Source organism: Micromys minutus, assembly GCF_963924665.1.
Source record: "Micromys minutus genome assembly, chromosome: 5".
NCBI classification, from domain to species: Eukaryota; Metazoa; Chordata; class Mammalia; order Rodentia; family Muridae; genus Micromys; species Micromys minutus.
This window is the reverse complement of record NC_137974.1, coordinates 76,346,457-76,370,967: the sequence shown is the minus strand read 5'-3', so window position 1 is coordinate 76,370,967 and position 24,511 is coordinate 76,346,457. Positions and strand designations below refer to the sequence as shown.

General features: G+C 43.9%; 1 protein-coding gene across 12 annotated transcripts in view; it reads right to left on the bottom strand.

Moving 5' to 3' along the window:
- DST (dystonin) overlaps positions 1-24,511 on the bottom strand; it is a gene marked incomplete at both ends in the record, with an annotated part of 363,235 nt that overhangs the window by 160,731 nt on the left and 177,993 nt on the right. For all 12 annotated transcript variants that reach the window (XM_080917065.1, XM_080917066.1, XM_080917067.1 and 9 more), the window contains one exon: positions 6,912-7,078. In XM_080917065.1, coding sequence (XP_080773191.1) covers positions 6,912-7,078 — 167 coding nt within the window. The remainder of the gene's footprint in view (positions 1-6,911; positions 7,079-24,511) is intronic.

Here is a 24,511-nt window from a genome sequence, read left to right as displayed (position 1 = left end):
ATTTCTCAAAAGCCTCATGGAAGGGAAATGCTGCAAACGGAGGCTCTTACACAGATTCACACATCAGCACAAAACACAGTTAAATTCAATATTTGGATGGGAAAAAACCCAACAAAGTGTCCACCAATTATGCATTTTAAATAAATTATGCTCAGATCACAGAACAGGGCATATGGAAGAAAAGGGGCCGGGGCAGGGAGTGTCTGTTCCGGCCTGCCCAGGCTTATCCGGGCAGCCTCCTGTTAAGGCAGCGAATACTGAGGTGTTCTCCCTCAAGAATGGAAGCAGGAGAACAAAGGTAACAGTTCACTTGGTATCAGTAAGTACCCATTTTTCCTTCCCAAGGGAAGGTTCAGAGCTGGGCGCTTCTGTGAATTAGTCTGGGCAAGAGGGCCAGGAACAGAAACAAAGCAAAACAGGCTGGTATTTCCTCTGATATTTATTTGGCAAATTGTACCCCCCAAATTATGAATAAAAATAGATGCAATAAAAATGGCAGCCAGAGGCATGACACCTTGCCATGTTCCTTATTTGGACACAACTGAATTCTCCTCAATGCAGTGTACACTGGCCTCAAATGTGTTAATAGTTACCAGGGACCAATTTCTTCAGAGTGCAACCATTTTGGGTTCATTTTGTAAACAAACAATTTGATTGGCTTTGTAAAATGAAGCACTGTTTCTGCTGGTGTTTTGTTTTAGATTAGGAGCCACCAGTGATTGCTTATGACCACAGGCGCCCGAGAGCCCATAATACTCAGGGGAGTGCACACATGAGCACACACCCTCCTGTATCAGGACTCCGCAGCCCGAGGACTGAGGAAAGAACTACCCAGTCAACACTCACACACCTTCCTAGGAGAACATTTCAAACCCTCAGGGGCCTCCTCCCACTATTAAACCAGTCCAACCCAGTTTAGCTTCTAAGGACTGACTGAATCCGGGACTGAATGAGTCACCAGCCTGCAGGTCATATGATTAAACACGACTGCCTTCTGAGGGAAAGTTACCCAATTGAAACATTGTTAAAATTTTAATATAATTAAGCACAGTAACCCTAATAAATTTCAATGCAAAATGCAAATTATGAACAATATAATTAATACTAAATTATGTTCTCCTTAATTAAAAAAAATAGTTTAAAGGGCATGCATGCTCTTGCAAACTATTGCCTAAGATTTCCAATGTTAATTGGCTAATATATTTAAAACAGGCCCATGGAAAGAATGCAGCTTTAACTGAGATTGAGGTGAACAAATTGGAAAATTAAAGACAAGAGCGGGCCAGGCAGAAACTAATCAGCAGAAATAACCTCTCTGGGAAATGTACCCCCATCCTCAGCTCCTGGTCCTGATATCATGGCATTTTCCACACTATCTTGCAGGGCCTCAGGGACGGCTGCACTTCCCCATACTCTTTCTGGTCTACAGATTCTTGTCCTGTGAACGGCTTTCAGGAAGTCTAGAGGAAACTCCCACTTGGAGAGGCTGACTAAAGGAGCCGAACTTCAAGTTCTCAGTCAGAGCTTTATCCTGGTCAAAGGTGTGTGAGCTGACTTAGGGCAGAAGCCACCTGCGGTGCTCCTGGAATCTCCACCTCTGAGGAGCATGCAGCAACTTCCACAGGATACTCCTATACCTCCACTCTGGCTCTCATCCTGCTCAGAGATCTTCTGGGATGCCCTGGCTAGTGGCTCTTTGCCAATTCTCCCTCATCCTCTCTTGGTAATAAGCTGACTCGTCAAATACTTCTGTGACATTCTTTTCATTTAAACACATCAAATCCAGCCTTCCTGGTTATCCTTTTGAATAACAAAGTTCCGAGCTTCTTTACAGTGAGGCATGCCGAAATCCTCTCTCTTATCACGATGTTATTACAGATCAAAGAGCATCAAGCCTAACTGAACTAAACAAACAAAACAAGCAGGCGTGTGGCATTTTTATTGTCTGAACTCTTTCTATGAAAACTGAACGAAACAAGCAGAGGTTCCTAGAAGGAACTGGGCACAGCAGCAAAATCTAGTAAGATTTAATTGGGGGAAATTAATTTATCCATGCCTAGCTAAACAAACCCCTACTTTCTCATTATTACCTGGACCATAAACCAGGCAATTTATCGCTCCTGGATAACGTGACACATTAACGCTATAGAATTTGTAATTTTGCTCTTACTTAAGCTAAGTATTTAAATACGCTTTAAATTTTAATTTAATAGTTCTTACCATATAACATAATTTTCATTGTTAACCTTTAGTTAATCAACTAACATTGTGTCTCTGTTATCAATAAAAAGAAACAAAGACCTTTCTTTAATAGTTACAAACGCACATGTTCCATTCAAGTTCATGAGCGCTTTCCGGATCTTTACTAACCATCATGAATCAGCAAGGATGCAGGACCACATTATTCAGGTTGGCACTTCTATCTCTTTAAAATCATGCACACACAGAAATCATCCCAGGAGTAACAAAATCAGAGCAGTCACATTTACTAGTTTTTTAAAGGCATATGATACTGAGCATATTTCTTAGTGTTCGAACATTTTTTAGTATTAATAAAAATGAAGGCAAATGTCTATTTCAGGAGGTTTGTTTGGTTTTGTTTGTCTTTTGAGATGGGGCTACTCTGAGTAGCCTTGGCTGTCCTGTAGACCAGACTGGCCTTGACCTCAGAGATCCACCTGCTTCTGTCTCTGGAGTGCTGGGATTAAAGGCCATGTCCAGCTTGGCATAAAATGGCCCAGCTCGATAATTATTTTAAAACTAGCATATTTTACTACAGACTTCTGCTGGGGCGGAGACATCCATGTGTGTGGTTAACATTCTATATGTCCCCATGAGTGCTCACATTCTATATGTCCCCATGAGTGCTCACATTCTACATGTCCCCATGAGTGCTCACATTCTACATGTCCCCATGAGTGCTCACATTCTATATGTCCCCATGAGTGCTCACATTCTATATGTCCCCATGAGTGCTCACATTCTATATGTCCCCATGAGTGCTAACATTCTATATGTCCCCATGAGTGCTCACATTCTATATGTCCCCATGAGTGCTCACATTCTATATGTCCCCATGAGTGCTCACATTCTATATGACTCCATGAGTGCTCACATTCTATATGTCCCCATGAGTGCTCACATTCTATATGTCCCCATGAGTGCTCACATTCTATATGTGCCCATGAGAGCTCACATTCTATATGTCCCCATGAGTGCTCACATTCTATATGACTCCATGAGTGCTCACATTCTATATGTCCCCATGAGTGCTCACATTCTATGACTCCATGAGTGCTCACATTCTATATGACTCCATGAGTGCTAACATTCTATATGTCCCCATGAGTGCTCACATTCTACATGTCCCCATGAGAGCTCACATTCTACATGTCCCCATGAGTGCTCACATTCTATATGTCCCCATGAGTGCTCACATTCTATATGTCCCCATGAGTGCTCACATTCTATATGTCCCCATGAGTGCTCACATTCTATATGACTCCATGAGTGCTCACATTCTACATGTCCCCATGAGTGCTCACATTCTATATGACTCCATGAGTACTCACATTCTACATGTCCCCATGAGTGCTCACATTCTATATGTCCCCATGAGTGCTCACATTCTATATGTCCCCATGAGTGCTCACATTCTATATGACTCCATGAGTGCTCACATTCTATATGTCCCTATGAGTGCTCACATTCTATATCCCCATGAGTGCTCACATTCCATAAGTCTCTGTGAGTGCTTGTCTTCTAACACTATGTTCATTTTTACCCCTGTGTACAATTTCAACTTACAAAGTCTATATTACCCTTAAAAATCCCTTTTCATTTAACTTCATATAATAGTTCTTTGGACATAAAAAATAGAAAACTAAACTATGTAAAAATCTTAAGCTACTGACCTGTTTTAAAAAAATCAAGTACTAACAAAAATGTATTCGTATACTTTTATGCAAAAATGCTTAAAATCTGTACATTTATCTTTGTTTTTTAAAATAAAGTTGTTCAATTTTTTAAAAAAAGATACTGACCTAATAATAATATACTGTTTACTTAGGTTAGAAAACCTGTTTCTTTCAGATATTCTAGATGACAATCCTACTAAACCTTACTATCCAAAGTGATTCACTCCACCAATAGCTTCTCACAATGCAGTTTATATTAATCCAAAATTTTGAGTGTGTGTGTGAGTGTGTGTGTGTGTGTGTGTGTGTGTGTATTGGGGGGGAGGATGACAAAACCAAAGTGTGTTTGCAAAGGCAAATAAGGAAACCTATTGAATCTGTCATGATTCTGCTTTTATGTCAGATCAGGACCTCTGCATCCTTAGAAGACATTGTAAGAAAGTCTTAAGTCTCTTAGGTAAAGTTACACTTGCTTACTTTGGAAGGACAGATAGTATATACTTCCATTTCTAACCACTACTCTTTCTAGGTGTGAGCACCTGATCTATACTCAGCCTCCTTGGCACTGCATCCCCCTGGCCGAGCCACTGTAGGCATCTACACTGCCATCGGCTGCAGTCACTGTAACCTCTGACCCCAGCCACTACAGCCATACGCCCTAGCTAATGCAGCCACCACCACCTCTAAAGGTTCTCTCACCGGCATCCATCTGCTTAGACACCAGTCCCCTCTGCTAGCTCAGATACCGAAGCCAAAAGACAAAGGAGATCCAATAAGTAGTAAAGCTCCTTATCTAGATCAATACAAAGGACAAAGCCGCACTAACCGGAGGTTTGCATAGCAAACTTAAATACATTAAAACTGTATGGGAGTAGCTATGTAAAACCGTCTATAGATTAAGGTATTAAGTAGGAAATGTGTGTGAGTCAAGCCTATCTGTTTAATTCTTAAACACTGGAGGAAAAGAACTCAAGTGTTTTCTTAAGAAAGGCCAAAAGGTTTTAAACATACCTTACATATTTAAGACAACTCTGGGACACAGGACACTGCAACAGAACTCCAGCAACAGAGACCTCACATGCATTTAGAGCTGGGATTTTCAAGACTACCAGGAATTCTAGTGAAGGAAGGAAACTACAATTCCAAACTCTGGGAGAGAGATGGCTCAGTGGCTATGTGCAGGCTGATGTCTTCCAGAGAATCGATTACCCACACAGTGATTTACAACCCTGCTCTTTTCACCCCCGAGGACACCAGGCATGCTAGTGCCTCACAGACAAACATATACATAAATCACTCGTGGCACATAAGATAATTTTTTAAAAAAAATCCCATTTCTCAATAAGCAAAATGACAATGAATTTAATTTATCTTGAAAATTTAGAATCTCTGATATGTAGTGACTTATTTAGTACTTAGGAAAAATAAACATAGGCTTATCAATATGTTCATATAATCCTTAATGAGTACTGAAGACACAGCTGTCAGAGAGGGAAAGAGAGAAAAATAGAGAGACAGAAAGAGAGAATTCATCTATCTATCTATCTATCTATCTATCTATCTATCTATCCATCTATCTATCTATCTATCTGAGAAAGAGACAGAGAAACAGAGAGAATGTACTAATCTTTTACCCACCCACCCATCCATCCATCCATCCACCCACCCACTTACCCACCCACCTATTAATTTAAAGACAAGGTCTTGCTCTGGATCACAAGGTGGTTTCAAATGTGTGAGCCTCTGGCTTCCTGAGTGCTGACATTATAAGTATGTACCATCAGGGCAAATACAGAGATTTTTTAAGCGGATGATTTTAGAAAAGCTAGCCTCTAAAAAACATGTTTATACTACCCAAAGAGATTCAGAGAAAGAGCTGCACGGTGTACCACGGCCGACTCCGGGGGACAGGGGGATAAGGGTGGACTTGCCCACAGCACTGTGATACTCAGTGTCTGAACTCTGAGCAATGCAGGGGAGTAGACCCAGGCTTTCTTCTTAATTCAGTGCACTCATCTGTTTAAAGAGCATTCCATAGTGGAAGGACAGAATATCAGGCTGCTTACAAACAGGAGCTACTGAGTGTGGACACCTGAAGCATTCACTACTGGGTTTGTGTGATTTTTATTATACTCAATACCTTTTCAGTTTTGTGAGTTTACAGCTTAGACTTAATCTATTTATGAACATTTGTGGTTCTTCAATATGACACAAATCTTCGGAAAATAACCAGGGTTCAACCCAGAGTTGTCAATAAACATTTTACTTGGGTTTAATTTACAGTGAGACAGTAAAAGCACACACCCAAGGCCTGCCTGTCAGGTTTGAATGTCATGTCTCCCACTCACTAGTCTTGTGGCTAGGCAAGTATTACCCAGTGTCTCAGCTCCATACATAACCAGGATGACAAGGATGCAGAGAGAACTACATTAATCAGTGTTTATAACAATGCCCATTATAAGCTCGCGGTTATTTCAATTGTTAACAGCAAGACTCAATAGTTTTCACAGGAAAACTGTTCCCCAACCCCAAGTCTGCTGCCTAGTCTCCCCTCAAAATGACAAAATGGTATGCCCTGGAGCTTGTTAAGCATGTGAACTCTGAACCTTCATCTGTCTACTCATAGGTTACCTGCAGATAAACTAGATCAATGACCTGCAGATTATAAGGCATCTGAGCTTGGTTTCTGCTAAGGTATATAAAAACAATCTAGATATAATAGTACTCTACCACTCTGTCTGTCTGTCTGTCTGTCTGTCTGTCTGTCTCTCTCTCTCTGTGTGTGTGTGTGTGTGTGTGTGTGTGTGTACAGGTACACATATTACAGTTTAGAGTACTAACTCAGTCGTGGGCCTGTGCCGTCTTTCATTTTCTCTGTACCTTTCCTCTCCTACGCACATGCACTGCCTCTTCGACAGTGGCGTGTTATTTAAAATGTCAGAAACGAAAGAATGACTTGTATGTGCATGAGAGAAGGCGGCACATATTCCATACCTGTATTTGTGAATGATGGCATTAAATAGCTTCCCGTCTCTCCAGCAGGTAGTGAAGTTCTCACACCGCACTCCGGCATAACCTTCTGTCGCCTGCTGTGTCCACAGTAGCAACCGTTCTTTCGCAGACATGTCTTCTGACTCTCCAGTTACATGGATGTCAGATATCTAAATATAACGGAAGCATTAGGCCGTTAGGAAGGAAGGAAGGAGGGAAGCTTAGTGAGTAAAAGTCTACTATGTGCTAAGTACTTACATCCGACTTTCCTTGACCCTGCAATTCTTGTTGTGCTAAATATATCGATAAATATACTTCCCATTTTACAGAGAAAAAATTGAATACCAAGTAGGCTTCATATTTGATTTATCTGTGTCCAAGTTAAAAGCTTCCAATAAAAATTTAAATATAGAACACACTAATTTTACAATCTTTAAAAGATAAACAAACAACAACAAAACCCCCCCCAGAAATGGCAGAAGGATCCAGGCCGCCTCCAGCTGGGGCAGCATGTTGACTTGGTGTTGGTACCACAAGAGAAACAGGAAGAACCAGACTCACAGACATCTTCATGGACATGACAGCGTGCTTACACACGAACCACAGGAGATCCAGCTTGGGCTTTCATCCTTGTGTTTGTAACAGACTTTTGTTTGACGCATTTACTTTGCTAAGCCTTTTCTGTTTGTAGCAGATGCTAGACAACTGCACACATGCTATTATTTTACCTGAGAATTATAATATTCACTGCAAACATCAGCTTGCTCTTTATGTACTTTTAGATAGTTGTTCCCCAAAACATCGTCTTTCTGGTGACTCATTTTAGTCAAAAGAGTATATTTTAAAAGCTTGATTCATATACATACATATATACACACACACATATATTTAATTTATAAATATGCACATAATTTAAGGTAACTGTATTGTACTGTTTGAATTTATTTAGTGGGCGCACCACAAGCCAGGTGGTACAGGAGACACAGCATGCCATGATGACCTCAGGATAACCCGTTAGGAGCTGCCCTGCAGGTGGGTCTGATGCTGGACTTGGCCGAGCTAACCGGCTTTTGTATTATACCAAAACTCAGCAGCATGAAAAGCTCTACATCCTTTGCAAATAGAGCAGAAGTAAAAGCCGTAAGTTATTCTGTGGAGAATCTGATCCAACAGGTATTTCATGTGAAGACTAAGGAAACGGTGCCCCTCTCATTTTTAAGTACAAGCTGTAATGCCTTTGGCTAACACTTTGCTCTCTTTTAGTAAAGTTATCATGTGCGTTTTGTTTGTATAGTTCTGATCGACGAACAGGACATGGGCGTGCCTTGTTTTTCCCCTTCCATTGAAGGACGGGAAAGAACATGGATCTCCAGGGTGTGCATTCTCCCATCTCTTTCATCTGGCCTGTTCCTGACTTGCAGCCAACTACACAGGGCACAAAGAGTCTTCACCAGGGGCTGCCTAGTAGTTCCACGGTTGGGATTAACACAGATAGAAAAGTGCTTCCTGTCAGAGCAATGTGTGGAGCTAAGAGAGCAAGAATGGGAAACAAGCCAGGGCCTGGAAAGGGGTATGTGTGTGTGTGTGTGTGTGTGTGTGTGTGTTTGCATGTGTTTGTGTATGTGCATGTGTGTACATGTGTGCACGTGCTTGCATGTGTGTGCGTGAGCACGTGTGTGCACACACATGTTAATTCACAAACCCCTCTGCAACAGTGTATGTGTGTGAATGTGTGTGTATTTGCATGTGTTTGTGTGTCTGCATATGTGTGCATGTGCATGCATATGTGTGTGTGTGCATGAGCACATGTATGTGCATGTGCACACTCATGTGTTAATTCACAAACTCCACAACAGTGTGTGTGTATTAAGTCACAAACCCCTCTGCAACAGTGTGTGTGTGTGTGTGTGTGTGTGTGTGTCACAAACCCCTCTGCAACAGAAACAGAGGCCCAGAGCAGAGCAATGAGATCTGCTTCTGGTCTGTGGGTCAGCCTCTTTATCCATCAGTGAGAGGTAGGCGGCTGCCAACAAAGTTTAGGGCCCCTTTCCAGAAAAACTCTTATTAAGGGACTATAAACACAACAAAGAACTCAGAGGTCAAACAGAGAGTCAAACAACTGAATGTGGAGAACGAGGAAGTGCCAAGATTGCACAGGAAGTCTTTTACTCTTCCCGGTTACCACAAGAGGCAGGGGCATGGCCAATCCATGGGCCCGAGGCAGAAACACGCAGCACAAAAATTCTCCTAGGCTGGCGGACACTACCTTGTCTGCTGCTGTAGATGAAGGTGGGTCCTCACTCTCTTTTCTCTGCCCTACACAGGCAGTCAGTGTCTGGGGCAGCTCTGTTCGGAGCAAAGGTGGAGACCCCGGCCATAAATGTCTGGGATTTGAAACTGGAGTCCTGTCTGTGTTTTAGCCCCCTTCCTTTCCACGGCATGGGATGGGATTTTTGTCACCGACAGACCACATAACAAACAGAAGAATTGTGGTTATATTCTTCCATGCAGAAAACAATCACCCCGTTTTCCACTTTCTTGCTTCCAGGGATGCTGAGGTATAATCTCGTTAGGTGACTTGGTGGCATGGCCCACGAGGATTTGCTTCTCTGTGATCACATACACGTCAGGGGGCTGCAGAGGAGTGCTCCCTCCCTTGTAACCCAGTGGGAGTTACTACACTGTGTGAGCGGTTCCAAACTAGTGTGGTGATAACATCACGCTGCACAGAGGAAATGCATGTTCGGTGTAGGCTGCATGTTTATGATTGACAGCTGGAGTGCAGGAAATACATGTTCATTGTATTTTATTTTGGGTTCTCGTTCCTTTATACAAAGGGGGAAGCTAAACCTGCGCTTTATATTCCTCCCAATTCTCAATGGTTAGAGGGCTGTTTCTGCTGTTCCTAGCAGATCCCAGAACATTCTAGGCCAATCCAGTTACAAAAGTAATTATCCATTAAGGAGCAGAGTTGGTAAATTCCCTGTCAAGGTGCCAGTGTAAAAGGCATGAATGACGTCAAATATGAGTTTATGTGTGCAATAAACAGGCCTTATTTTTAAATATTCAACAGATGAATTCTAGACTGCCCATCACACATGGACAAGTTGAGACTATTACACACATGCACACTACCTTTAAAACTCTAATTTAAAAATACCCATTCAACTATGTCATGAAGCATGGCTTTCACTGACAACAAACACACCATTTTCCACTTCTCGAGCTATTTTCGATTAGGTGATCAACCAGTTACCAAGCCTCCCACCTGTGAGGTGCGTTTGCTTCACTTCTCCCGACCTTCCTCCCACAACTCCAGATCTGCCAGAAGCCGCACCCCAGGACAACCAATGCCTCCTAAGTGCCTTACACCGAGCCTTGCTTTTGACTGAGTTTCTTTTGACTGAGTTTCCAGTCTCCTCGGCAATCCTAACTCACCTTCAGCAAAGTCCTCCTGGGATGTTTTCAAGCCAATGTGCCCAGGGTTACAGAGATCTAATTTTCCCATTAAATGCCAACCCCATTCTGCTCCAAAATCATGCACCCGTGCCTGTTAGGCACCTGAGTGTATTCTACAAGCCTCACCCCATCTTTACTTAGTGGAAAACTATTTCCCACTTTCTTTGACTCACTCAACTTCAGCATCCTTGGTATGAGCCTGAAACGAGCCAATCATAGCAATCTCAGACACTAACTCTCCACTACCCTTAGCCACTGGGATCCACGTCACGACCATTAAACGTCAACACACTTGACACTGGATTTCTCATTCCAAGTCATGCACTCCTCCTCTACGTTCCTAACTCAGGGAACTGCCCCCACCATTTGCCCAGTTCCCACACAGCCAAAGCTCTCTCATCCATGATACATCGTGAACCCCTACACCCACTTTCTCTGCTTCTCCCTCACCTCTAACCCGTAACCATAAGCACCTCTCATACAGTGAACAATAAGTACTGTAATGTCTCTTCAGCTCAGCATCCTCGTGCCCGGCTCAGATACCCTTAATCAGTTCAATCATAGCATGTGCTCGAATACTCACCCCAGGAAATGCTGGGGGTGAGGGGGTCCTTGTGCTCACAGATAAGCAGAAGGGGAGCCAGTCATGTTAAACATGCAGGCTGTCCCTTCAAAGGGAGAGAGGTTTATAAACAGTTTTCCACCCAGGGGTAGAGAACTGGCTCTTCAACCTGAGCAACACACTGAAAAAACCCAAGTTATCGTCAAAGTCACTTTGAATAGAAAATGGTGTTCGGGTGGGTTTCCAATGGTTCCAGCCTTAGCAGAACCTTCACCATCTTCCAGAATGAACTTTTCCTACAGAAATCTTCGGGTACGGACTGTCATGTCTTTGGTATGCTGTTAAAATGTCTTATTCACTAATGACACCAGCCTTTAACACAAGAAAATGTTATTTAACTTCTAAACTAAGCGAACTTTGTGATGTTTGGTCTCTTTACTGGTCCAACTGCCAAAATTGAGAAGTTAATCACCGGCTGTACTTAAATCCATCAGCACAAGATGTAACCAGTCCCATTCGCACATGAGAGTTCTGACGCACTAGCGTGCTGACATAGAAACACGCCAACATGTGGATGAACAGAGACGATCCCAATTGCACAGAGTGAATGAGGAAGTGCTATTCATTCCCCATGGAGTGAGCCGGCCCCAGGGCACAGCAGAGTGGGGAGCAGCAGCTGCCGTCACCCTGCGGTGGACATGTGTCCCTTCTCTGATATATAAGGAAGAAGAGTCTTCAGGATTTCTGCACCAAATGCAAATACTTCCCAGAGCCCCATCAGAAGGTTTCATGTGGCTGTGACTGCAGGATAAAGAACCAGCTAAGCCAGACTGGTCTCCAACTTGCAGAGATCCTCCTGCCTCTGCCTCCAAAATGCTGGGACTAAAGGTGTGTCCCACTATGCCTGGCTTGTTCTTTATTCTGTGGCCATCGCTACCCTCTGCTGATGAAATCATATGAACACATCTGCATGTATGTACCATATGTTCTCTCTATGTATAGGTTTATAAGTAACTTCAACCCTTAGGACAGTCTCTTCGTACTCTGCCCATTACAGACCTATCCAGCAGGTGTTAGATATGTACTGAATAAGGAGGTGTGAGGATGGGGAGAAAGAAGAACCAAGCATAAGTCAGAATGACCGCATGTTGTCCTTTGACCTTCTGCAAACCTTCCATTGTAGGAACGAATAATCAACATCTCTTTCCAGTAAGAGCAGATAAACTGGCCACTGCACGTAAGTGCCTCAAAGGGAGGGAAGCTGAGGCTGATCAAGAATAACCAGTACCAAGTAGAGAAGCTGAACTTCACCTCGGTTATTTTTCTTAAAAAAAAAAAAGAAAAAAAGAAAGAAAAAAAGAAAAGAAAAAGTAAAAGGCAAGCACAAGAGAACCCTCACAAGCTTGACAGGACAAAATCTGGACGTGAAAGAAAACCCACTACCATATCTAGCTCCCTGATTTGATTCACAGTTGATTGCTTAATGGCCCATTTGCCGGGAAATGAGGGACTTTATCACGGTAGAGTCGGCAGGACCTGGGAATGAGAAAGGCCTCCGAGCAAAGTCAGCTCGACCAGACAACTAGGAACCAGGGACATGCTATTTTTACAGATGTTGTCATTATCATGGCATGTGTACAGCACAGCCCATTCCAAAGTTGACTCCAACTCTCCCTGAAAATTCGTTCCCATTTCACTGAACTTGTTTTTTTGGTATGGGGGGCTGAGCTCAGGACATGCTCACGCTATGCAAGCATTTTGACAGAGAATTAATGTCCTAGCCTCGTGTGTACATTTTTAGTATTTAAAAACAATTATATCCTTTTAAAAAAATTTTTTATCAAACTGAGTATTAGTCAATGTGCACAAAAACTAGAAAAGCCATCATAAGCTGGTTTTTGTTTTGGTTTGGTTTTTGGTAAGGCTATAAATCTGAAGATTAAGGAATCACAGAATTCAGACTGACAAATGGGAAAAGCTGTCAATTTAGTGGACAACAAACTGAAAGTAAGAGAAGATGCTGTGCCCGGGGTCTAACCTCTTGGATCTAGGGTCCCTAAATTCCAGCTCAGGGTTTCTAGGAGTGAAATTTCTCTTTCATGTTAGGAAAATGTATGATCTGTCTAACAGAAGTGTTTTTTCTCTGGTGCTTTACTTGACATCACTTTCCAATATCAGCAGTGGCCACTGCTGGGAAAATGCTGCTCTCTGGACATCATCCTATAAGGGCATCCTCAGCAACTATAAATTCAACTCCCCTTCACTTGAGAGTGAGAGTTTCAACAGGGACAGGGTAGTTAGTACAGATGCCCTGTTCCTGAGACATCTACACACCTGGCTCTCTCTCTCATAAGTAGAAGACAACAGGGTTCATTAAAAAACCAAGCAACAACAGAGCTCTCAGTAAAACTGGATGTGATAATATGTGAGCACTCGGGAGGCTGAAGCAGGAGGATTATTTGAGTCCAGAAAGTCAAGCTGATATGTTTACTTCACTGACAGCCTTCCCCACTGCAGACCAACAGATCTGGTGTTCTCTCGTACCCCCAGCAACTCAATGCCTTCGAAGTGCATCCTACTAAGGTGTGAACAACCAAAGGTAACAATGAGAATTGGCTTCTTTCAGATGAATGTCTGTTTGGATAGTGGACGTTTTAAGCTAACTCTGGGATTTGTCGAGGGACAGGACGGTCAGTGATGGCTGAAGGGAGGAGAGGATGAGGGACGAGGAAGACAGGCCGCAGCGGCCTCACTGTGTTGCAGAGACAGAAGGGAACATCTCCGTAAAACCTTTGAAAATGTTCGGAACTCTTTACTTCAGAGGATGGTTGAGGCTTTCCCCCAAATCCATGGGAAACGATAACGAAAGGGTAAAGGTACTGATGTGCTTTTGCTCTGCTTCTGTGGCACCTCGTTTAATGGCGACAGGAAGCCACACCCACTTTAGGGATGAGGATTATAATAAGACCTAACTTTAAGTTTTCTGATCGATGATGTGTTATTTTACCACATCTGCAGTGACTTGACCACACTCTAGGAGCTGTGGCTACCACTGATGAGACACCTCATTCTAGTAATATGGGAACCGGCATCTGGGACAGACGGCGGGTGTGGGAATGGCACCTTAACCCTGTACACAGTTTACTAGTCTTCTGTCACCTTGACACAGGATAGGGCAATCTGGGAAAGGGCAGTTGGGCATGGCTGTGGGGCCACATTCTTGATTGCTTATTATTGATATGGGAGGGCCCATCTCACCGTGGGAGGTGTAACCCTTGCACTGGAGGTCCTGAGTCCTACAGAAAGCAACAGAAGTAAGCCAGTGAGCAGTGCCTTAATAGAAGAGAACATTCTTTTCACGGCATTAAGAACGAGAGCAATGGCTGGGAAAAAATGAGCACAGGGTCATTTTTCTAAACCAAGAAGGTTTTCACCCAGGAGCACACAGCCAGAGGACATCGGGGCCACCGAGTGGCGGCTACCACTCAGTCTCACCCTATCCCCACCCCCTGTGACTTCTCTGGGCATCGGTTTCCTTAGGTACAAAATGAGGAGACAAAGCGTGTCTGGTAGACATCTCAGGGTAAACGGAGGTCAGCCCATGGGGAGGAATGGGACTTAAACTCGGAACCCATCTCTTGTAACTGCAGTCGAGCAAAATCGAATTTCACTGACTCGCAGTCAACACAAGCACATATTCCCAAGTTAAAATGTTGCTTCTAAGGACAATTCTTTCAGAAACAATTTAACCATTTTGGCAGAAATGAGTGTAATCAACACATTTTTAGTGGCTGCTTCTAAGTTGTTGTTTTTTCCTAAATGTGTTAGAATGTTCCAAAAAAATATTTTAAGTGAAAATGTTGCTCAAACATTTTCCAACTGTAAAGATTACAAACCGCCTACATGAAAGAAAGGGCCAGAAGAAAGACAGAAGTGATGTAAACATTGGCAAAAAATCAGGCTGGGCTTGTAGGTTAAAAAAAAAAAAAAACTTACTAAAAATAAAGTTCCAACGCCAAATTAAAGACTCCAGGAAATTCCCTCATTTTTGTTCAAACAAAAAATCACCCGTTTCTTTGGCAGAAAGAGAGGATTTCAGGTTGTTATAGCTCCTCCGTTAAACTTGACATTGTAAAACTGACTGGTGTCCAAATTGAATGTAGTAATTACATGTTCATTAATTAAATAACTATACCAGTCTAAAAATCAACCAACACATTAAAAAGAAATAAAGATGGTTCAGAAAGGAACAAATTACTCAACTATGTAATAGATAATTTTTAACTTCAGGATGCATAGAGCACAAGCTCTCGGAGGCCCGAAGAAAACATGTTCTGAGTTTCTAACAGTCCGTTAGTTTCTAGGGACTCAGTGTGAATTCAGTTAGCTGAATAGGTAAGAGGAAAAAAATTATATATATATATTCAGTATCTTGAAAAATGTATTTCAGTATATTGGATTCCTCTTACATTTTAAGATGACTCCAGATTTTCTAAAGCTTCAAATATAAAAGTTACTGTAATAAAATAAACCATCTCTTCATTTATCCAACTGCGGCCACCTCTACACAAGAGCCACACCGATCACTTTTAGTCGGTGACCGGTGGCTCAGCAAATGAAAGTGTTATTTTTATTAGTTCATCTGTCTTGTAGGAAGGCAATTCAACCCCACCACCATTCAAAGCCTGAGTTTCAAGGGACTCGGGTTTATAGCCTTGTTCCCCACCATTTGCTGCAAACAATGGGCTGTGAGGCAGAGAAAGGGGGATTCTACTTAACTTAGTGTGTTGCTGTAATTCAGCATACAGTACACAGTGAATGCTAGACGGAAGAAGAAGGGGGAGGAAATCACTCAAAATCTAAAAGTGTATATTTACATCCAGGAAGTAAGAGAAACAAAAAAAAAACAAAAACAAAAACAAAAACCAAAAAAAAAAAAAAAACAAAAACAAAAAACAAAACAAAAAAAAAACTGGGAAAGGTGTGCAAGAAAAGGAGGAGTGTATGAGGTACGCAGACAACTTCGGGTCAACGTGAAGTGAGTTGAGCAGTCTGTCTGTCTTAGTCAGGGCTTCTATTCCTGCACATGCATCATGACCAAGAAGCTAGTTGGAGAGGAAAGGGTTTATTCAGCTTACACTTCCATATCGCTGTTTATCACCAAAGGAACTCAGGACTGGAACTCAAGCAGGTCAGGAAGCAGGAGCTGATGCAGAGGCCATGGAGGGATGTTACTTACTGGCTTGCTTCCCCTGGCTTGCTCAGCCTGCTTTCTTATAGAACCCAGGTCTACCAGCCCAGGGATGGCACCACCCACAATGGGCTGGGCCCTCCCCCCTTGATCACTAGTTGAGAAAATGCCTTACAACTGGATCTCATGGAGGCATTTCCCCAACTTTGCTCCTTTTTCTGGGATAACTCCAGCTTGTGTCAAGTTGACACAAAACCAGCCAGCACACTTTTTAAACCACTTGAGCCTCACCTAGAGCCACTTCACAGGCAGGCATCCTCTGAAAATGATGCTGAGGGGAGGTGCCTAGCATGTAGTAGGACCCGAAGCAGAATATGGTTAACAGAAGACCGTGATCTGCCCCAACAGCCTCTGTAGAAACGGGAAATCGCACAGGCGACAATGGCTAAGTCATGCTTGCTTGCTTTCTGAGGACTGTAAGAACTCAGTGATACACACAGAGGCATGCACACACATACACACAAGCACAAACCTGCACTCTCTGTCCTAACCTCAGTCACCTGCCATAGGGCCCTATCTTCATTTATTCCACTGGACTCACTGAGAATGACACAGGGTGATCCGTATTTTTCAACATTTTTCCAGATTCTTCCCACACACGGTTAGGCTAGAGAACCCACAGTCTCTAAGTAGAGGAAACAGCCGTCTTGTTGGTGTCCACCTAATAAAACTGGGATGAAGTGGGATTTCTGAAACTGAACATAAAATGTGTGTGGGGAAAAAGCTAAGAAGGTAGAGCCCATGTCTCCGGGATACATGAGTGTGCACAGCAGGGTGTCCCTTTAAGAGCAGACACCAAGACAGCCTGTCTACAAGGACAATCTGAGCTTTGCAGCTTGCATTCGTCACTTCATCCTTCACCGATGATCCTCTGAGCACTAACCCTTGCTCTCATCTCTTCTAGAGGTTTTCTTCAGCAAACTTGCTTTAACCGAAAGTAGCCTAACTGTACCACCCAGGATAAAGAGCAGTGTCCACTCACAGACACAGCCCCATTACTAATAAACAATAGAACTCTGATCGGCTCTATTTCTGTACTGGGATGACTTGCTGCTCCTATATCATGCAGTCTACATCCCTAGTGGGCATAGTGGACTATTTCCGGGAACTTCTGAGCTCAAGCTCTGTCTGCGCCCTGTCTCAGCTGAGTAGGTAGGTTGGGTTGTAGATCAGCAACCACGCCAGGGCATAACAGCTTCGGCAATGTAACAGACATCATGCCGTTGACTCAGCTACTGTATCATGCTGTATGAGCTTCAAACACATTTAACTACTGTGAGTTTTCTTTTCTTCATTCTGTATTCGGACCACCCATTTTGCCTGCTTTGTACAAATCCTGTGGTAATCCAAATCCATAACGTGTCTGAAAGCATTTTCCAATTTCAAAGAGTCATACAAATCTAATACCCACTCCTTTTCACATTCAGCCACCTGTCCCCATACGTGTGTATGTGCGTCTGAGATAGTCACTGGGCACATATAGAAGGGAAACGTTAGCCAGGAATGCCTCTCAGCATGTTATAGCAAGAGATTAAAGGAGAGACAGGCTGGTCATCTGCACTGCGAATGACCAATGTCACAAGACCAGGGTCAGATCAGGTTAAGAGGAGCTCAAAGAAATGCACCCTATTCTATTACAAAGTCCTTAAAAGTCCTTAAGGCCAACGCTGAGCTCTACTGCGAGAAAGACTGAATCAGGTGAGACAAATATGAAGGGTACCTTGAGGCAGACAAATTGACTACATGACTCAGAGGCTACTTCTGAGAGAAATTACAGACTAATGAAGGGGCTAGGGCCATCAGCTACATCTAATCATCCACAAAAAGCAAGGAGTCCACTGTAACACGGGGAAGTAGACAGTTCCAATCAAACACATTTAAGCAAACTGACACGAGAAAGCACCTGTTAGGATACAAGAAGAATGACCCCAGGCAAACAGCCACGCTGCTGACCCTGACTCTTTCTGTATCAGAAGATAAACAGTCTTCATCTGGACTGAAGGAGACAAAATGTCAAGGTACTCAGAAAAAATTGTAACTACCTCCTTCTGCTTTGATCTAGGAGATGCCACATACCACTGTAGCATGTCATTTAACAAATCCAATGGACAGGTTTGTGACATTTTCACGTGTACTTTCCAGCGAAACTTAAAATGAAAACAAAAAACCCACCAACCTCATTCCACAGAACAGATCACAAAACCCTTGATGGGAGGAGAATAACAAAAGAAGGCTTGTTAAAGAAACAGGTTTTAGTGACTCCCTGGACAAAAACAATGACCCGCACAGAGCTCGGCTGAGGCACACTATGAGAAACATAAATGTAAGACACCAAAGCAAGTGACACTCATGAACATGCGCAGGTGATTTGCTTTCTTACACGCTGGCCTTTATGCCAGACCTACACAGAGAATGTCACCACTGGATATTTTCCCGTTAAAATGCAACCATTGTAAAACATAATCAGAACTTCAGGAGGCAGAACAGTGGCAAGGTCTGCGGTGCACACAAACAGGAATTCAGTCGCCATGGTCACCAATGACTATGCACACGGACCCTAGTAGAATCTCCTTTGGTCTCTGTCCGAGGACCCACACCAGTGACACAATCACCTGCCCATGAAGCTGAGCATCATGGACACTGCGTATAGCCAGACATTTCCTGGGTAAAAGATAAAGTTAGGAAAAGCTTAATGGAAAAAAATAAATAAATCAGCCCTGACTTAGCAATGTGGAGAAGTCACTTAGGTGATGCATTTCCTAGGGAAGTAAATTATACCGATCCAATCACATTTGGAAGATAAGTAATTTATCCAAAGGTAAATATCAATGTCAGGCAGGGGAAAAAAAAAAAGAGCCCAGCTTCCTGGCAGTCTGAGTCACATCCCAGTTCCAATGACACGCTGCCCCAACAATTTCTGATGTCAAACAGGGGCCATGGAATTTGGGCAGGCTAATGTTTAGCTCCGCCCTCAGCACACAGGAAGACCGAAAGCAATTATGTGAGCGATCTGTGCATGACCATTGACAGGAAGCTGGAATTTGGCCTCTTGGACTCTGGACCAGAGAGTCAGAATGAGGAGAACTGTACTGTGCACTACGTGGTCATTGCACATTCCTATTTAAATAATACTTCACATTTTAGTTGACGCAGTGATTAAACCTATGTGGGGACTACAGTGTGTGTGTGTGTGTGTGTGTGTGTGTGTATATATATATATATATATATATATATATATATATACAGTCTGTATATATATACAATCAGGCATATTTAGGCAATCTATTATCTCAAACATCCGTCATTGTGTGTGTGTGTGTTGGGAACATCAAAATCCTCTCTGCTAGCAACCTGGAGGTATTCAACTGTTTTCTAAGTTAACATTTACCTATCACAAAGCTAAGTTTCTGCAGACTGTTACAAAAGAAAAATCAAGAGCCATGAACTAAAGACATTAAGTGTCCTGTTAAAGCCAGTGTATTCCCCAAGTTATGCAACAATAAAACATAGGTATTATTTAAAGCGGGGGCAAGACACATGGGTAACATGAAGTCTCAGTGTTGGCATCTGAAAACGCTTTAACTTTGACATAGGCTAATATGCAAATGGTGTATTTTAGAAGCTGCAACACTGGAGTCTGGTGTGAGGAGGAGGAGGGGCGGTCGCTTACTCCAGGGTCACTTACCTGGAACCCATCATTCCCAGGTGCGTCCTTGGAGACAGAGGGCACACTAGCATGAAGGGAATGGTACCTCCTTTTTGTGAGCTGAAGACGGTGTTCTTCAAGAGGGCGACCCCTCCCAGCACTGCCCAGGTCTCTGACACTGCTACAGGCTTTTGACAGGTTTCCCACAAGTGCACTGTTTTCAAGGGCTGCCTCTGTGACACAGAGGATGGGACTTGAGCTGGCTGCTTTTGGCAAAAGAGAAGCATCGTTTTTTCTCAGGAATGTGCTGTGTTTTGTGTTGATGTTGTCTAAGTGTCCCTCCGTCTCTGGGCAATATGGAGGGCTATCTTCTTCTGAAATCGTCTCGTCCGGGATGCTAACTTCTGAGTGTCTCCCCTGAGCAGAGGAAACTGTCGCTCGGTAGGAGCGGCTGTCCACAGCACTGGGCAGAGGTTCCTGTTCATCGTGGTCTGTGGCTGCTGTCTTCCCCAGCTGCACACCATCTTCCCGAGTGAGGCTTGTAGCAGGGTCCTCCCACACCAGTTCTCCAGAGGACACAGCTGGCTTTCCCCCGGCAGGCTGACCGACACCCTTCTTGCCTTCCCTTTCACTGCTTTGCTGCACTGGCTCGGGGTCACCTACAACTTTCTGGCATAGTTTTCTTCTGAAATACCTTCTCCCGGGAGAGTATTTTTCGGGACTCAAGGGGCTTTTGGCAGGATCGAAATACTGCTCTTCTTTCTCAGCCCGCACACAGCCACAGACATTCCCCATTGGATTCACAGGCACTCACGGCTCCACGAACTGGCTCATTTCAAACTCCGGGGCTTCCAGAACCCGCTCCACCAACTCCCGGGACTCCACTCTGGCTTGTAATTCCTAGCTGACTGTGTGACCATCCTCTTCAGCCTGAAGCCATGTTGCTTATGAGAAAACCACTTGCAAGAAATGCTGTGGCTCGCTGCCAGCCGGTCCTGTGTCTTATTAGGCTCTGCGGCTCATTCCTGGCCACCAGTCCTCTCAGTCAAACATGACTGCTTCCAGTCAGATCAGACAGGGAACTTCCATGGCAAACCCTGAGATTCACTAGGGAGACCACGACCCTTGAGTTAACACACACACACACACACACACACACACACACACACACACACAAATCAACGTTTGCATTAACCTCTGAAGCTAAGCAAACAGAAAGTAAACACAGCCAAGAGACTAAACTAGCAAAGTGCCCTTCAAGTCTCAAAGTGCCTTTCAATCTCAGGTTCGGGGAGCCTCCCCTGGAAACGCCAACTAATTTTAGGGCCTATGTACAAATAAACAAAAAGCTTACGAGTCTCTAGTGTTAAGACTAATTCAGAAAAAAAATGGCATAAAGCTATAACTCAGCAATTGGATGAAGAGGAGATAAATACTGGAAGCCAAAAGTACCTTTAATCATGTCTAAAGCCAGTCTTTTAATATGGCTTAAAATAGTGTTCAAATAATAAATCTCTGATTATCTGCTCAGTAGGTTTGCCACATGACCACATAACTAGGGGAAGGATCTAAAGGTGGAACGCTTAGCTAAAGGAAGTGCCTGCACACTCTGACACAAACATCAGGGCAGTTAAACTTTATGCTCTTTTGCATTTGTGCTTTTATTGCTCTTGTGTTAAACATTAAACAGCTTTGGCGGGGTCAGGGTGGGAAATTAAGAAATCATTATGAATGCTGATACTCTGAGCTATGTGTGTTCCTAACCCTGAGTCACAGGCAGGAAATCGGTGTGACAGGGAAGACATTGTCACACAAGCCAATGTCAGCTGGTAAGTCAGTAACTGCCTTTCCTGACGTAGCCTTCCACAATCAGAAGAGGAACTTAGCATGCTTTGAGGAGGAGGAGGAGGAGGAGGAGGAGGAGGAGGAGGAGGGCTGAGAGGAGAGGGGGAGAAGGTGGACGTGGAGGAGGAGAAAGTAAATGAGGAGAGGGAGGGGGAGGAAGGACTATCCAGTCAATGGTCAAGCTAACACACTGATGCTGCAGATGTCTGTAACATAGTCTGTATCGTAAGGGTTTTCTTAATCATTTAAAAAGAAAATTAAACAGTATCCGGTGATATATCCCAGATGAAGGGGGGGGGGTCTTGGGTTCGTTTGTTAAGCTTTTGATGTCTGCAAAGACAATGGGACGTCGCTTAAATGTTAAATGGCTGCTGTGTATACTGCCAGTGTGGAGAAGCAGGCCGGGATGGGCACACCCTCCACCCTTCCCTTAGGCCCTGCCAAACTAAGCAACTGTCCATGGTTAGGTCACACGCCCTGTTCCCTTCCAGAAATGGCTCGGCTTCTGTGTCTGCCTGGTGACTGGCACTTTCACGGTCTTCTAGACGCCCTGCCAGGTCTGGCGCAGACTCTAAGCTTTGCCTCAGACACTTCCATTTCTATTACCATTGCCAATGGATGAGCCACCCTTGGCCACAGCTAACTTTAAACAATCCTTTAACAGGTAACACAACGTACCTCATCATGATCTCACATAGAGTGGCTGGTTTATGACTTGAGACTATCAGGAATGTGATTCCTACCTTCTGAAAGCCAGACTGGAAAACAGATCCAATCTGTGATGCTGATGCTCAAAAGCAGTGGTTTTTAAAAACAAAAACAAAAAAACCTACTGTTTGTTCTTCTGAAAAAAAACTGCCTTATTTATACAAGGAATACAGGAGCTAAAGGCTGTGCCCTGGGTGGCTGCCACTCCTCCCCCCTGGGCACAGCCAGGAGTTCTGGTCCAGAATTATCAGCACAGCACCAAGAAATGCTTCATTTACATTTTACCCAAACTACCATATTCAAACTCTAGATCCTCCTGTTTCAAATCCCTGGCATAGAGTCACAACCAGGGGCTGACTTATGACATTCTTAAACAAGCCTTTGCGTTAACGTTCCTCAAATGTGGAGTCTATCTGTGATACTCTGGTCACCATTTACCAGCATTCCCATCTTCAGTTCCTTCTTGCTGCAGTTAGTAGCTGGGGACCATTTTCTCCCATCTCCAGCGCCATTCTGGACGGCTGACCACCCCTTTCCACTCCCGTCCTTCTTCCTTGGTTTTATCCGTTCATTTTCCTGTTGCCTTACACATCTCTCTGAAGATCCCAATTCTGGCTCTACAGCAAGACCTGCTCCTGCCCCCGTCCTCTGAGGACGCTTTCTCTCCGACAGAGCAGCGGCCATCGCTGGGAATCCCCTGCACCTCTGCCGTCTCAGGGCTGCTCTGCTCAGCAGAATGGGACACGGGACAGCTCGCTGACCCTTCTAACCCATCCGCACGGTCCAGCGCCTTCTGCTCACCACCACCCCAGATCTCACGCTATATTTCCTCAGAGTTTAACTTGAGCCGCCTACTCCTCTTTCTATACCCCATGGCCAGGTTTCTTTCTTTCTTCCTTTCTTTTTCCAAAGTATCACCTCATAGATAAATTTTTTATCCCCACCTACTCTATATCCCTCCCCTCGGAAATAACTTCAGTTTCTTGGCTTTCCCCTGCCTCGCTATGACCACCGCATTTCCATCTCTTTGACATAGAATTATCAACTTAAAGATTATTATTTTATTTATTGGAGGGGGGAGCACAAATCCATGAAGGTCAGGGGACCGCTTGTTAAAGTCAGTTCTCTCTACCATGCGGGCTCCAGGTACCAAAGCCAAATCTTCAGATTTGTCGAGAGGAGCCTTTACCCACTGAGTCATCACACTAGCCCATCAGGCCTTTCTTATTTACTTATTTACTTAGAGTGGCCAGCACCAGAAAGAGTAAAAACCTTGAAGAATGAAATTTGTTTTCCTCCTCTGAAGTTCTTTAACTGTCCCCCCCGGCCCACAGTGATCTCTACGTAAACTTCAGAAACAACCCACCTCAGTAGCTCTGGGATGAAGTAGCCACCTCCTTCCAGTGAGGGGCCTCAGACCTCCCCATCTGGGGTTCTTGTAGTTTCAGGCCCAATTTAAAAAGCACTGGACCTGGTCCACCGAGGCCTCGTACAACTGAGGCCATCTACATGGAAGTAATATCTGGATCATTTCTACTTAGCATTCATACGATTCTGCTAAAATGGCCTCTTGTGTCCCACAAGCAAGTCCTACATGCCCGGGTTTAATGCTGTGGTCTCCTAGTTCTTCTCAGGGTGGGGTCTAGTAATGATGGCCCTCACTGTGGTGGCGTCTTGGCCTGAAGTTACTCAGTTAGTGGCTTGCCCTGACTTTAGCAGCTCAGTTGACTGACACCTTCACTACCAGACCTATAGGCAGGCTGCTTCAGACCGGGCTTCCATTTACCCAGCACCCTCCCGTGCCCTGCTGCTGAAACTGTCCTGCTGCCAATCAGGCCCTGGGTCTTCCTAGCCACCTCAAATAGGAGTCTTCCTCTCTACACCTTTTCACATTGCTCAGATCCTGTTCCCAAACAAACTCCTGTGTTTTCCAGCATTGCTTTAATAAGTTTTACTCTCCCTGCCTCCTTAAAAAAAAAAAAAGGATTTGGGCTGGAGAGATGGCTCAGTGATTAAGAGCACTGGCTGCTCTTCCAGAGGTCCTAAGTTCAAATCCCAGCAACCATCTGGAATGGGATCCGATGCCTTCTTCTGGTGTGTCTGAAGACAGTGACAGTGTACTCATATACATA